The 15,124-nt window shown below is 42.5% G+C and overlaps 1 protein-coding gene across 6 annotated transcripts in view; it reads right to left on the bottom strand.

Moving 5' to 3' along the window:
* Nucleotides 1-15,124, bottom strand: part of LOC126291589 (microtubule-associated protein futsch-like) — a 263,380-nt gene that overhangs the window by 54,594 nt on the left and 193,662 nt on the right. For all 6 annotated transcript variants that reach the window (XM_049985126.1, XM_049985122.1, XM_049985124.1 and 3 more), the window contains one exon: nucleotides 3,883-4,030. In XM_049985126.1, coding sequence (XP_049841083.1) covers nucleotides 3,883-4,030 — 148 coding nt within the window. The remainder of the gene's footprint in view (nucleotides 1-3,882; nucleotides 4,031-15,124) is intronic.

Genomic DNA, 15,124 nt, shown 5'->3' with positions numbered 1-15,124 from the left:
TGAACCCGGGAACCCGGGTGTGGGAAGTGAGAACGCTACCGCATGACCACGAGATGCAGGCCAAAATACTTGTCATTTCCTTCTTACCTCCCTTTTGAAGACTGCTAATTACACTCCAGAATGGTTTTCCAGCAGCTTGACTCAATGTCTCCAACCTGTTTCCAAAGTCTTCCCAAGATTTCTTCTTGGATGCTGCAATTATCTGTTTGGCTTTGTTTCTTTCTTCAACATAACTTTCTCTGTCTACCTGAGTTCTAGTATGTAGCCATTTTTGATATGCCTTCTTTTTCCTTTTACAGGCTGCCTTGACTGTGTAATTCCACCAAGCTGTTTGCTTGATCCTACTTTTTCACACTACTGTTCCAAGACAATCTTTAGCCATTTCTAGTACTGTATCCCTGTACCTTGTCCATTCCTTTTCTAATGACTGTAATTGACTACATTCAACTAACTGGTACCTTTCTGAGATCGCTGTTATGTACTTGTGCCTGATTTCCTTATCCTGAAGTTTCTCCACTCTTATCCTCCTACATATGGACCTGACCTCCTGCACTTTCGGCCTCACAATCCCAATTTCACTGCAGATTAAATAATGATCAGTGTTATCAAAGAATCCCCTGAATACACGCGTATCCCACACAGCCTTCCTGAATTCCTGATCTGTTATTATATAGTCAATGACAGATCTGGTTCCCCTGCTTTCCCAAGTATACCGGTGAATGTTTTCAGGTTTAAAAAAGAAGTTTGTGATTACTAAGCCCATACTGGCACAGAAATCCAAGAGTTGTTTCTTTTGATATCAATAAAATTTTTAATTAAAAGCAATACCTTCAGGACACAGGAAAGGGAACTGTTGATGAAATATAATTTTTGTTCTGTTTACAAGTACCTGAAGGCAAACTCGCATTGACTATATGACCTCATCCATAAATCTTAAGAAAACCAATTTCTAAACACATGGTTCAGACACATTAATGTGACCACTACCTGTGCCTATTTTCAGTGTGCAGTAATCACCAATGGAGAGCAAGCAGCAGCACTAGGAGAGGAAGGTATATAAGGCAGGTCAGGGGGATGTGGAAAACAGTGCAGTTGTTGTCGTAATGCACAACGGAGCGATTTATGTGAAGTCCAAAATGACATGATCATTGGCTTTTGAGCCAAGGGTGAAAGCGTTACCAAAACAGCTAATTTTGTAAAATGTTTGCATGCCGCTGTGGTTAAAGTAGTGGCAAAATGGAGCTATACAAAACTGGCACCAGGCGAATGCGCTGCACCACGGGACGTAGATGATAGTGGTCAATGACAGATACGGATATGTGAACAGACGAACAGATGTGCAACTGTTGAGCAACTGACCACTCAGACAAACTATGTGGCTACCAACAGTGTCTCCTCAATAACCGTTCAGTGAACGTTGTTGCCTATGGTCCTCCGCAGCAAGCGCCTGGCTCGTGCGTCCGTGCTGACTGGTGTCGTTCGGCAATGAAGGCTGGAATTTGTCCAACCGATACTACAATTGGATGTCAACTGAGTGGTGACAGGTGGCATTTTCAAATTAGTAAAGTTTTGTGCTTCATCAGACAAATGGCAAACATCCTGCAGCAGTTGTTGGAAGGATCCGGGCTGTGGAATGTTTTCATGGTTTTCCCTGGGTGATATCATCGATCTGGAAGGTACAATGGAAAATCGGGCTGTTAGCACAATGGTGTCTCTGTTGTGACTCGCCGATCTTTCAAAGTGCCGCCGCACAGTTACACGCGTCCTCTACATGTGGTGCTGTCTGCCAGCCGTGCAGCAGTTGCTCCACCTAAGCGGCCAGCCAGCCAGTGGCCGCTAGACTCAGATTCACTTCTGATTTGACTGTTAAAGTGTACACACGTCTTACTTTGTTTACTTGATCTGTGACTTACATGTATTGTGTTGTCCTTAAAATATATTTGTTCAACTTGAAGTTATAACAGTCTCAACTGAGCACTGGAGTTGGTACAGCTCCATATTGTTGTTGGTCCCTTCCAGAACATCACGGACTCTCTTCCTGCATGTTTTGCAGAGTCAATGCTCCAAAAAGTGGTTATTCAGGCTTCCGACAGTTGGTCACATTAATTTGTACAACTGTTTAACTATAAAATTCATACACCAAATAAAGATATAATATGCCCGTATTTATATATATAATAATCTATTAATGTATTAGTATTATTGTCTGCTTGTGTCTGTGTATGTATGGATGGATATGTGTGTGCGTGTGTGTGCGAGTATATACCTATCCTTTTTTCCCCCTAATGTAAGTCTTTCCACTCCCGGGATTGGAATGACTCCTTACCCTCTCCCTTAAAACCCACATCCTTTCATCTTTCCTTTTCCTTCCCTCTTTCCTGACGAAGCAGCCGCCGGTTGCGAAAGCTCAAAATTTTGTGTGTGTGTGTTATTTTATTGTGCCTGTCTACCGGCGCTTTCCCGCTTGGTAAGTCTTGGAATCTTTGTTTTTAATATATTTTTCCCATGTGGAAGTTTCTTTCTATTTTATTTATATTTTTGTGTATACAGCCACTGTGACTTTTGTCTTTTCTATGAGTGTTGGAACTTAAATAGTGGCAACTATTTATTCACAACTGGTACAAAAGAGTTACATGTTTGCACCTGTTACTGTCCTCCAAAGTAGTTACCAGCGTTGTGTAGAAGCCATTTCCAGTGATGTGAAAGGCACAGTATACCGTTAGCAGAGCGTGTTCTGTTGATGGTGTGAATGGAGCAGTCTACTGCCTATCGAATCTCTGGAACAGTTCTGAAGTGAATGCCGCAGAGTGGTTCCTTCATCTTCAGAATCAAATCAAAGTCACAAGGATTTGAGTCCGGAGAGTATGGTGGATGGTACAGTACCTCCCCGTCCCATCGGATGAACAGAGCAGCCACAGCTTGCGCTATATGTGCTCGTGCATTGTCATGGAAAATGATGGGTGGGTTGTGCAGAAAGTGTCGCTGCTTCTTTCTCAAAGCTGGTTGCAGGTGGTGCTCCAAAAATGAACAGTAATATGATTTAAGTCCTTGTGACTTTGATTTGATTCCAAAGATGAAGAAATCACTTCGTGGCATTCCCTTCAGAACTGTTCCAGGGATATGACAGGCAACACACCACTCCATTTGCACCATCAACAGAACAGGCTCTGCTAATGGTATATTACACCTTCCACATCGCTGGCAACGGGTTCTGCACAACCTTGGTGACTACTTTGAAGGACAGAAACAGGTGCAAACAAGTAATTCTTTTGTATTGGTTGTGAATAAATGATTGCCACTATTTAAGTTCCAACCCTCGTATATCTCGTAGTCACTATTGTTTTTGGCAGAACAAGTGTGCACAGTTTTGATGTCTATTTTCATTTATTTGCTGCTTAAAACAGATGGTACTCCATTGTAGCAAATACTATACATTTTTTGCGCAAATGCTTATCTGTTTGAAAAACATTTTTTACTGCATACTTAACGTGTTGTTGTCTGCCCTATATATTTGTGGAAACACAATACAAGATGTCTGGGCTTCAATAAATTAATATACCTCAATTGCCAACTCATTTTCATTTGTCACCAATGGAAGGAGGAGAATAAAAAAAGGTTACTTAGGCTTCTCATTCCTGTATTGGTCATAGAGATTGGATCTAAACAAAAGTGTGCTCACATTTTGTATCTAATTATACTCAGTATAGTGTGGACATGGTAAAAAAATGGTGCAGCCTGCATTGTTTCAAGAGCAGGTGTTATTAATTCCAATATATGTTTCAGATCATCCAGAAAGCAGAAATAAAATATGGAGGGTACATGGCAGAACTGAAAAGATTGGAGATTTGAAAAGAATGAGGGGAGATTGATTCAGTTACATACCCACGGTCGCACATGTCACAGAAGAGCATCTTATCCTCATCGGCAGGGTCCTTGCACTGGATGCATATCTTGCAGTCGGTGCACTGCCAGTCGTAGCGACGAATGTGAGGCACCATGTCCACGGTGAGGTTGAGGCAGGTCGTGTGACCTGCACATTTCAAGTTAGTCCTCTTCTCTCATCTGTCTATGCAGTGACATTGATGGAAAAGCATTATAGAATACACAGTCAAGATTTAAACCTTCAACCAAATAATGTTTGTGTAATTATTGCTAGAGCTAATGATGTTTATAAAAATGAAAAATGCAATTGCAGCATTGCAAAATGCACTGGAAAGAATCTCGCCAAGAAAAACAATCGTCATTAGCATCCCACACAGGCATGACCTAATAAACAGTTCATGTGTAAACAATGAAATCAAATTCACAAACAGAATGTTTCAAAAGGTATGCAAAGCATTCAAGGATATGAAGTTTTTGGACAGTAATTCTTAAGAGAGATACCAGTTTACTCGACATGGAATGCACAGGAACCAGCTAGGAGCAGTCAAGCAGCTGATCCGAATGGAATGCTCCTCTCTGCACCTGGTGAAACTGCCTGTTTGATAGCTCCTCGGAGTGGTCTCAAGTAAGCTACAACTGGCGTAGCTGCCTGTGATGCTCTTCTGAGCGCCACAAACCAGAGCAAGCCGCGTAACGCTTCCAACTTCCCACAATTCTGGTTGCAAACCTCCCCAGTGGGACTCTCCCGTTCTTTGGTAGGGTAATCTCAATGTTAGGGGCCCATTCACATTGGATAACCTGGTGCACTCTAGGCCTCTCTCTTCTATCCGTGCTCTCTTGCACCACGCATTGTACATCACACAGATAGGTCTTAGGGACTCCCCTCTTCCGTAGGGACACAATACACTGCACTTTCGCAGAAAAAAAGTAATAATTGTCGTTTCGTAAAAAGAGCAAAATTGTCATACATCCTTCTATATCTGAATTAAATTCCTCCAAGCAGCAAAGACGTCTGATCTTTCCTATGCTTCCCCACCATTAACCCGCAGCAAAGCTGCAGCTCAAGAGGCGGGAATGCCGGCTACTCCTGCCAGCATTTCTGTCCCACTGTCCATGTCCATCTTCCAAGAGGCATACAAAGCCTTGAAGGACAAGCAGATTGCAGATCAGCAAGAGCTGATCACACTGCTGATGGGCAGTGAACACTCACAAACAGCAACACTCACACCACACACACAAGCGCCTGCTGAAAACTCAAAAGACATGCCCCCTCTTTCACCTCTGGTGGCCCAGGCACTGACGGAATTGGAGCCAGAGCCGACAGAGGACACAACTAACACAGAAGACGGACCATGGCAGCAGTTCAGTCTGCGATGCAAACAGCCACCAAACACGCAAACAAGTGAGCCTACAAACTCACAAGGCATTCAACAAGTGCCGTTGCCAACTCCAACTACACCACAAGTTAACAACAACAGCAACACAGGGACCAACACGAACGACCCTGCGACTGCAGCACTCACAAACTCACAAGCAGCTATGCAGAACTAAAACAAATCCGTGACTGGCTTCCCAGTAGTCATCATACACAACTATGGAGACCTTAGTCTCCTAAACAAAGAATGTAGTAAGAAACACAACTCCACAACATACTACTCAAAACTCAACGGGGAACACGCCACACTGTCTGTGGCAAACAAGAGACTACTCGAATCTGCTGGAATTTCTTAAAGAAAGGGAGGTAGAGCATTTCACGTACAGAACAGTCCTTGAAAAGACACAGCAGTACATGATCAAGGGGACAGATTCACGAACCCCAATCGAAACAATACATGAAGAACTCACCACTCTCAGATGGGAGTGCATTCGGGTAAACTGATTGACAGAGTTCAGTACAGCAAGACCATCGCACAGCTACATGGCGGAATTGGCGACATGGCCAACTGCCGCCACCTGCTGAAGTTAAAATTGTTTCTTCATATGGTCGTCAGTGTAGAGATAAACAATACGCCACACACACACACACCAACAATGCCACAACTGCCAGCGCTTTGCGCACGTAGGTATCCGATGTGGTCTCGTTTCCCGCTGTCACATTTGTGCTGGTGGTCACATGACCCAACAGTGCAAACTCCCCAACACAGCACCTTGCAAGTGCGCCTATCTGGCAAACTAAAGGGGGTGCATTGCATACAAAGCAGCTCTGAGGTGCAAAATAGCTAAACATGCTAAACCTACCGCCATCACAGTTCCGAAACTGCCCCCACGCACAACAAACACCCCAGCAATAGACACACAACAGACACACTCCTAACACCACAACAGCATCAGGTACACCAGTAACAACACCACCATAGCCACTGAGATAGTGGACTGCAGCCCACCACAGGCTACAGAAGACGCACTAATACAGGGACAACCAAGCGTCAGAGGAGGAGAAGGAGATACAATCAAAACGGGAGGAACACGACCACACCACATCAAGTACACAGGCAACAGGACACTGATCCTCACGAACACAATCCAAACACCAACTTGACAACCCACACAACACACTCTCTCACCACAGTGAATACGCAGGCACCCACAACCATCACACGAACAGCTGACACACAAGCCAGCCCTCACTAGACGCCAACACAGGCACAAGCGGCCGCTAACACGACCAACAATGCACAGGCCAACACGCCCAACATTACATCAACATTCTGGAGAATAATGGAGACATTATTCCCTGGACTCACGACCACCAAAGTAGTTGCGAAGATTATGGGGTGTGTCTCACAACTCTTCACGCAGTTCATATCGAACACACTCAACTGGACTATCTTCCAAGCCACTGTCACGCAACTTTTTACACTACTACATGGATAATACACCACACCAGCCCTAAAATGCAGACGACAATACAAACTCACAGATACTGTTTTGGAATGCCAACGAGATAGCAAACAAAAAAGCCAAAATGGCCGCATTCATAGAGCAAAGGCGTATCCGAATCGCTCTCGTGAATGAAACACTGCTTATGCCTCGCAAATAGCTAAACATCCCAGGGTATTGCGTTTATTGTAACGACTGAGCAGATGGCAGGAGGGGAGGCAGCACAGCAATCATCATACACAGAGAAATAGAACACATGAACATTGAGCTCCCTGCGCTTGAAAGACTAGAGGCCATGGCCATCAGGGTCAAGTTCAACAGAGCCAACACTGTGCTGGTATCAATGTACAATCCTCCTAAAAACATAGTAATACGATATATCAGCACAGTACTCAACATAGCACCACGGGTAATCGCCCTGGAGACCAAATGCAAAACACCCCGATTGGAACTCACGAATACGAACCTCCAACGGCAAGAAACTATACGAACACACACTAGGCCAAAACTGCATTATACTTGGGCTGAACTTACCCATGTTTGTGCCTACACAGCCCCCACACAGGCCAGACGTGTTAGACATAGCCCTCATAAAGGGCATCACATGCGCACTCAACCTTACGGTTGAAAACGATCTGGACTCGACCACATGCCTGTAATACTGCACATGGAAGAAACACTGCAGAACATCGAACCACACAGGATACTGAACTACAAGCATGCAAATTGGACACTGCTCAAGGAAACGCTTGATAGTCATATTCATGACACCCACTAAATTAACAACACGCAGCAAATCGATGAGGCTGTGGACGTTCTCACAACTGCCGTTCAAGACACAATGACTGACGCCATTCCATATACAACATCAAGACAACACTTGACGGCCCTGCCCCAGGAGATCCTGGGCCTTATCTCAATGAGGAACCGCCTCAGGAGATACTTGCAGCGTATCAGGTACCCGTTCTATAAACTGCACGTCAACAGACTCCAGAGCATAATATGGGATAAAATACAAACATTCAAAAACGAACAATGGGGACAGAAACACGCTGGGCTAGATACCACACATTCTGGCATGTGGAAGCTAGACAGACACTTCACCAGGGAGAAACATTACATTCCCATGGTACAAGGACCAGACGGCAGAGCCTACTCCGTGATAGAGAAGGCAGAGCTTATGGCCACAACACTTGTAGCATCTTTCATGCCGAATCTGGCTCCTTCAGACCCAGTATTCACACTTAAAATGGACCAGGAGGTTACACGACTTGTAGCCCAGCCCTCACGCAATGAAATTAGACACACTAGCACAAATGAAATCACATGGGCTATCAAGCACACCAACGCTAGGAAAGCCCCTGGGCCTGATGGCATTCATAACAGTGTCCTCCAGGAGTTCACGGATAAAGCCGTAGAATACCTTACGCACTTAACGAATGCCATCCTAAAATACCAACACTTCCCTGACTTTTGGAAGGCGGCCAAGGTCCTGATGTTCAGGAAGCCAGAGAAAGACCACTCCCTCCCACAAAATTACCGACCCATCAGTCTGCTGTGTTCACTCAGCAAGATTGTTGAGAAGGTAATATTAAAACGTATCACTAGGCACAGCATCTCCACATGACACCCTAAGATGGGAGCAATTCGGTTTTAGGAATCACCACTCGACAACACAACAACTCCTCCGCATAGTCAAACATATAACACATGGCTACAACATGAACAAAGCCACATCAAAAAGGTTTTCAACTGTCTCTGGCACAATGGCCTCATATGCAAACCAAGCAAAGTAGGTTTCCCGGATGGACTCATACGTCTCATATACTCATATCTCACGAACAGGTGTTTTAACACTAAGGTGCAGGATAAACAATCAACACAACACGGTATCCAAGCTGGAGTACCCCAAGGAAGCATCCTAGGGCCCATCTTGTTCAACCGGAACAGTAACAACTTCCCAGCGAGACAAAACATGATGTTAGCCGTCTACACAGATGACACCGCCATCCTTGTGCAACATTGGAAACCGTCGAACATTAATTCATGAATACAGACAGCACTCAGAAGAGCCGAGCCTTGGTTGCAGCGATGGCGTATTAAAGTAAACGTCGACAAGTGCAAAGTAGTTCTGTTTACACGCAGACCGAAAATACTGCACAAACATCAACACAGTAGACTGATAACACTACATACACTCCCAATACGTTTCCAAGAGAAAGTCAGATACCTAGGTGTCTGGCTGGACCTGAAACTTACATGGGGAGACCACATCAAGTACGTTGCCAACAAAGTGCTCGCGAGGCTGAAACAGGTGTACCCAATGCTCAACAGGGAAAGCACACTGAACAGGAGGGTGTCGAGGTCCACATACATGACACTGATTAGACCTCTGATGATGTACGCAGCTCCTGTCTGTGGATATGCAGCTCCTACACGGCTGCGCCACCTGCAGATCTTACCGGTGCCCAGCGGCAGCCTCCGAGCAACAGCACGGCACAATGTCAAAGGTATTGATTTGCATGATACCCACTACTAACAAAGCCTACCATTGCACGACCTATCGCAGGCAGCAAGGCATCCGCTACTGCTCTTACCACCCAACCTAAGTATCGCAGAGGTTTTTTTCCCTTGGTTCTTGACTTGGCACTTTTTTTCCTGTGGCCTTCAAACCGCTACCCTTCATTTGACTTCTATCTCCAGATGAGCGCATATTAATGGTTAACCTTAACCAGACGTACACAAACATTGCAGTACCCACATCCTGTGACACCTCACTTGACTGAAAACTAAACCTTATGCAGAGATGGCAGTAGACTTTTTGAGTTGGCCATCATGCCGGTGTGGGTGTGCAGGGGTTCCAGCTTCTTCTTCTTCTTCTTCTTCTTCTTCTTTTTTTTGTTAGTGACCATTGAAACTGTACCATTGGAAGAAGTGCAGACAGTGTCATCAAAATACTCTTTCAAAACTAATGGAACAGCTGAAGGGAAGACTTCACATGCAGCAGCACCTGTATGGGAATCAACACAACAGGTTGAGTTGTAACAGCACCAGCAGTTACAACTCAAGTGGAAAAAGTCAGTCCACTACCAACCTGTGAAGCAGCAGCAGCATTTAAGGAGGAAGAATGGTCATCAATGGCAGAAACAGCAACACCAACACCCACAGGATCAAGTGTACAAGCTGACAGTGTAGAAACCTCACCAACAGGAGATCCATCCTCTATGACAAAAAAGAGGACAGTACTGACTGCAGCTGCTCCACATAGGATGTGCCTGAGATCAAGAAAGCCTCAGCTGCAAACGGGGATTTTTTATGGTACAGGGGCACAAGAGGGAAGGTTCCAATCAGAATGTAAGTAATGCAGTTAACAACAACAAATGTGGGTGTTATCAGCACAACAGCTCCCCCTTCCCTGCAGAAAACTGTTTCTGTGATACTGGCATGTCAAAAGAAATAAAACTCAGTCCCAACAGTGGCAGCACCACAACCAATCATGTAATTAAAAATAAGCTCAAAATTTTTCACCAAAATATGCAAAGCCTGCTCTGTAAGTTAGACCAATTTATTGTAAATATTGATGAATCAACAGGTGTAAATTGTGTTCATATTCTCTGTCTGACAGAACACCATGTCACTTTTGGCATCGAAATTCTCAATATTCAATACTATGTATTAGCTACCTGATTTTGTAGAAAGCATATGTGCAAAGGTGGGGCAGCTATTTTTGTGAAAAACAGCCTGTCCTTTAATACAATAGATGCAGAGAAATATTGTGTAGAGAAGGGCTTTGAGGCATGTGTCACAGAAATAGTAGAAGCTAACAAGAAACTGGTAATCATAGCAGTATACAGGGCTCCATCTGGTAATTTTAAAGTATTCATGAAACAATTACATTCTGTGCTATTGTATCTCACAAGGGAAAATAGGAACAGTATAGTGACTGGAGATTTTAATATAGATTTTCTAGAAAGCTCATCTTCTAAGACAGAGTTTGCAAATTTAATGCATACCTACAATCTTGTCTCCACTGTCAGTTTTCCCACAAGAACTACTGCCACTTCCTGCACTCTAATAGACAATATCTTTGTAGATATGAGTAGAACTCATCACATCAAAGTTGAAAAAGTCATAAATGGTCTCTCTGATCATGATGGTCAAATACTCACAATTGACAATTTTAATACAGTGCACAGTGGAAAACCATTAGGAAAATGAATGAGGAAAATATCCAAAACTTCAAATTATGCATTCGGCAGACTGACTGGAGGTATGTTTATCTTGCAAATGATGTTAATTCAAAATATAATTTATTTACTGATGAATTATCAGGTATATTTGAAAGTGTTTTTCCAAAAAAGGTCTGCAGACTACAGAACATGCAATCAAGCAAAAAACCATGGGTCACCAAGGGCATAAAAATACATGCCAGAGAAAAAGAGAACTATATATAATATCCAGACAATCCAATAATCACATCCAGATGAACTATTATGGGACATACTGTAAAATCTTAACTAAAGTCATTAAAAAATCTAAATGTATGTGCATACAATCTAAAATTAATTGTTCAAATAATAAAATCAGAATGATTTGGAATGTAATAAAGAGGGAAACAGGTACTGCACCATCTGAATATGTGAAAACTGCTGTTCTAAAAATTAATGATTTGGAAATAACTGAGAGTAAACAGATAGCAGACACATTAAACAACCACTTTCTAACTGTCACTTCTCAAATAGGTTGCAGTGGTGACCTAAGGGAAGCTGCAGATATTCTGAAACTTAACCTCCCACAATGCTTTAATGATATAAATGTAACACCCATAACTGCTAATGAAATAAAAAAAATAATTCACTCATTGAAAAATAAAGGATCTTCAGGTATAAATAACATCTCTAGTAAACTGTTGAAAGCCTGCAGTAATGATGTGAGTGTAGTACTTGTTCACATTTGCAACACATCTCTTTATGAGGGAGTTGTTCCAAAGAGAATGAAATATGCCATTGTGAGACCCCTTTTCAAGTCTGGCAATGCTACAGATTTCAAAAATTATCATCCTGTTTCTCTCTTAACAACATTTTTAAAGGTTCTTGAAAAGTCAGTGTATAACAAGATTGTGGCACATCTTGATAAACTTAACATTATTAATCACAGTCAGTTTGGTCTTCAAAAAAGGGGTTTCCACAGAGCGTGCCATATATTCACTCACAAATGATGTCTCGGAGTCTATTAATAGTAAGAAGTCTCCAGTTGGTGTCTTCTGTGGTCTTTCCAAGGCCTTTGATTGTGTAAACCACAAGATACTCTTGGAGAAGGCCTTCCATTATGGAATCAAAGGGCCTATAGGTAACTGGCTAAAATCATATCTAGAAGACAGGAAACAAAAGGTGGTTCTAAATGGCTGCAACAAAGGATCTTTTAATCCAGTGGATTTTGAATGGGGCTAAATTCAGCTGTTTTTAATATATGTTAATGATTTACCCTTGTCGATTAGTAAAAATTGTGAATTCACAATGTTTGCTGATGATACAAGCGCTGTAGTAGATGGTAAGTCTACTGCTGATCTGATGTTAATGATACACTCAGAGAAGTTACAGCTTGGTTTTCAATTAATTCTCTTTCAGTTAATATTAAAAAAAAACTAATTTTATACAATGACTCTTTGCCTTTAAATATGTCTGCTTGTGTCTGTGTATGTGCGGATGGATGTGTGTGTGTGTGTGTGTGCGAGTGTACACCTGCCCTTTTTTTCCCCTAAGGGAAGTCTTTCCGCTCCCGGGATTGGAATGACTCCTTACCCTCTCCCTTAAAACCCACATCCTTTCATTTTTCCCTCTCCTTCCCTCTTTCCTGACGAAGCAACTGCCAGTTGCGAAAGCTCGTAATTCTGTGTGTGTGTTTGTGTGTTTTGTTCATGTGCCTGTCTGCCGGCGCTTTCCCGCTTGGTAAGTCTTGGAATCTTTGTTTTTAATATAATTTTATACAATTCCACACAAAAATAAAACTCTAGAAAATATAGTAATTGCTCATGACAATCAGAAACTAGAACAGGTGCACACCATTAAATTCCTGGGGGCTCACATTGACATTAGGCTCAACTGGGAACAGTATGTGTCCCCCCCTCCACCCCCCCCCCCCCCCCCCCCCCAAAAAAAAATAACACTTAACTGCTCAGAAGAGAGCAGTCAGTATCATGTGTGGGGTTCCTCCACGAACCTCATGTAGAAATTTTTTCAAACAGTTAGGTATACTGACCACAACATGTCGGTACATATACTCTCTGATGAATGTAGTTAATAAAGATTATGCTCAGTATGACACAAATTGTTCATAACATAACTACAATACTAGAGGTAAAGATGATCTACATGTCGAACTAAAAAAATTATCACTTGTACAAAGGGAGTAAAGTATGCTGCTGTAAAGACTTTTAATGGATTGCCTAATTATATTAAATGTACAAGAGAAAATGAAACACTGTTTGAAGGTACGCTAAAAAAATTCCTGCTTGACCATCCACTGTACTCCTTAGATGAAATCTTTTCCGGAAGTAATGCACTCCATTAATAATAGATCTATTTAGTCTCTTAGTTATTAGATGGATGATACAATATTATGTTAATGTTATAGTTATAATGTTATAGTGTGAATTGCTATACTAGTTAAATGACAGCTTGTAAATGAGAAAAAGTGATACTTAATAATATCTATATCATTGTATTATATTACTATTCTATAGCATTAATTGGATTTGTACAATTGTATTGACATGTTCCACATCAAGGCGAATCACTTGCATGTATGGATCCATGGAATACACATACCAAATAAATAAAAAATAAAAAAAATACCAGAACTAATTTCACAAAACAGGATGTGCATAATGGTCATCTTCTGTTTTTGTTGCTGTTGTTGTTGTTGTTGTGGTGGTGGTGGTGATGGTGTTCAGTCCAAAGAGATGTAGCTTTCCGTGGTAGTCTTCATAACTATTGCAACCTAAATACCTCTACATCTACCATGGAGCATGGCAGAAGGTATGTCCCATTGTACCAGTTATTAGGGTTTCTTTCTGTTCAATTCAAGTATAAAGCCGGTTATTGAAACATTGTTAATAGACTTTCTTGGGGTAGTTTACATCTGTCTTCAGAAGTCTTCCAGGTCAGTTTCTTCAGTATCTGTGTGACACTCTCCCATAGATTAAACAAACCTGTGACCATTCATGCTGCCCTTCTCTATACAGGGTGTTACAAAAAGGTATGGCCAAACTTTCAGAAAACATTCCTCACACACAAAGAAAGAAAATATGTTATGTGGACATGTGTCCAGAAATGCTTACTTTCCATGTTAGAGTTCATTTTATTACTTCTCTTCAAATCACATTAATCATGGAATGGAAACACACAGCAACAGAACGTACCAGCGTGACTTCAAACACTTTGTTACAGGAAATGTTCAAAATGTCCTCCGTTAGCGAGGATACATGCATCCACCCTCCGTCTCATGGAATCCCTGATGCGCTGATGCAGCCCTGGAGAAGAGGGTTGAGGTCAGGAGAGCGTGGAAGCCAAGGAATTGGTCCACCTCTACAAATCCATCGGCTACCGAATCTGTTGTTGAGAAGCATATGAACACTTTGACTGAAATGTGCAGGAACTCCATTGTGTATGAACCACATGTTGTGTCATACTTGTAAAGGCACATGTTTTAGCAGCACAGGTAGAGTATCCCGTATGAAATCATGATAATGTGCTCCACTGAGCGTAGGTGGAAGAACATCAACACAACACCAACAATGCCTGCCCAAACGTTCACAGAAAATCTGTGTTGATGACGTGATTGCACAATTGCATGCGGATTCTTGTCAGCCCACACATATTGATTGTGAAAATTTACAATTTGATCACGTTGGAATGTAGCCTCATCTGTAAAGAGAACTTTTGCACTGAAATGAGGATTGACACATTGTTGGATTAACCATTCGCAGAAGTGTACCCGTGGAGGCCAATCAGCAGCTGATAGTGCGTGCACACACTGTACATGGTACGGAAACAACTGGTTCTCCCATAGCACTCTCCGCAGCAACTTCTCTGATGCTGACATTAGGGCTATTGTCAACTGCACAAAGAATTCCCTCGTCCATTGCAGGTGTCCTCGTCACTCTAGGTCTGGGGAGTCGCGAGTCATAGGCTGGAATGTTCCATGCTCCCTAAGACGCCGATCAATTGCTTCGAACATCTTCCTGTTGGGACACCTTCATTCTGGAAATCTGTACCGAGCCACGGCTATTGCCCCGTGCTAATCCATCAAATGGGCATCAGCCAATTCCGCATTTGTAAACATTGCACTGACTGCAAATCCA

The sequence above is a fragment of the Schistocerca gregaria genome, chromosome 9, assembly GCF_023897955.1.
Source record: "Schistocerca gregaria isolate iqSchGreg1 chromosome 9, iqSchGreg1.2, whole genome shotgun sequence".
Classification (NCBI taxonomy): domain Eukaryota; kingdom Metazoa; phylum Arthropoda; class Insecta; order Orthoptera; family Acrididae; genus Schistocerca; species Schistocerca gregaria.
Note: the sequence above shows the minus strand (reverse complement) of the source record. Positions and strands in the feature narration are given on the sequence as shown.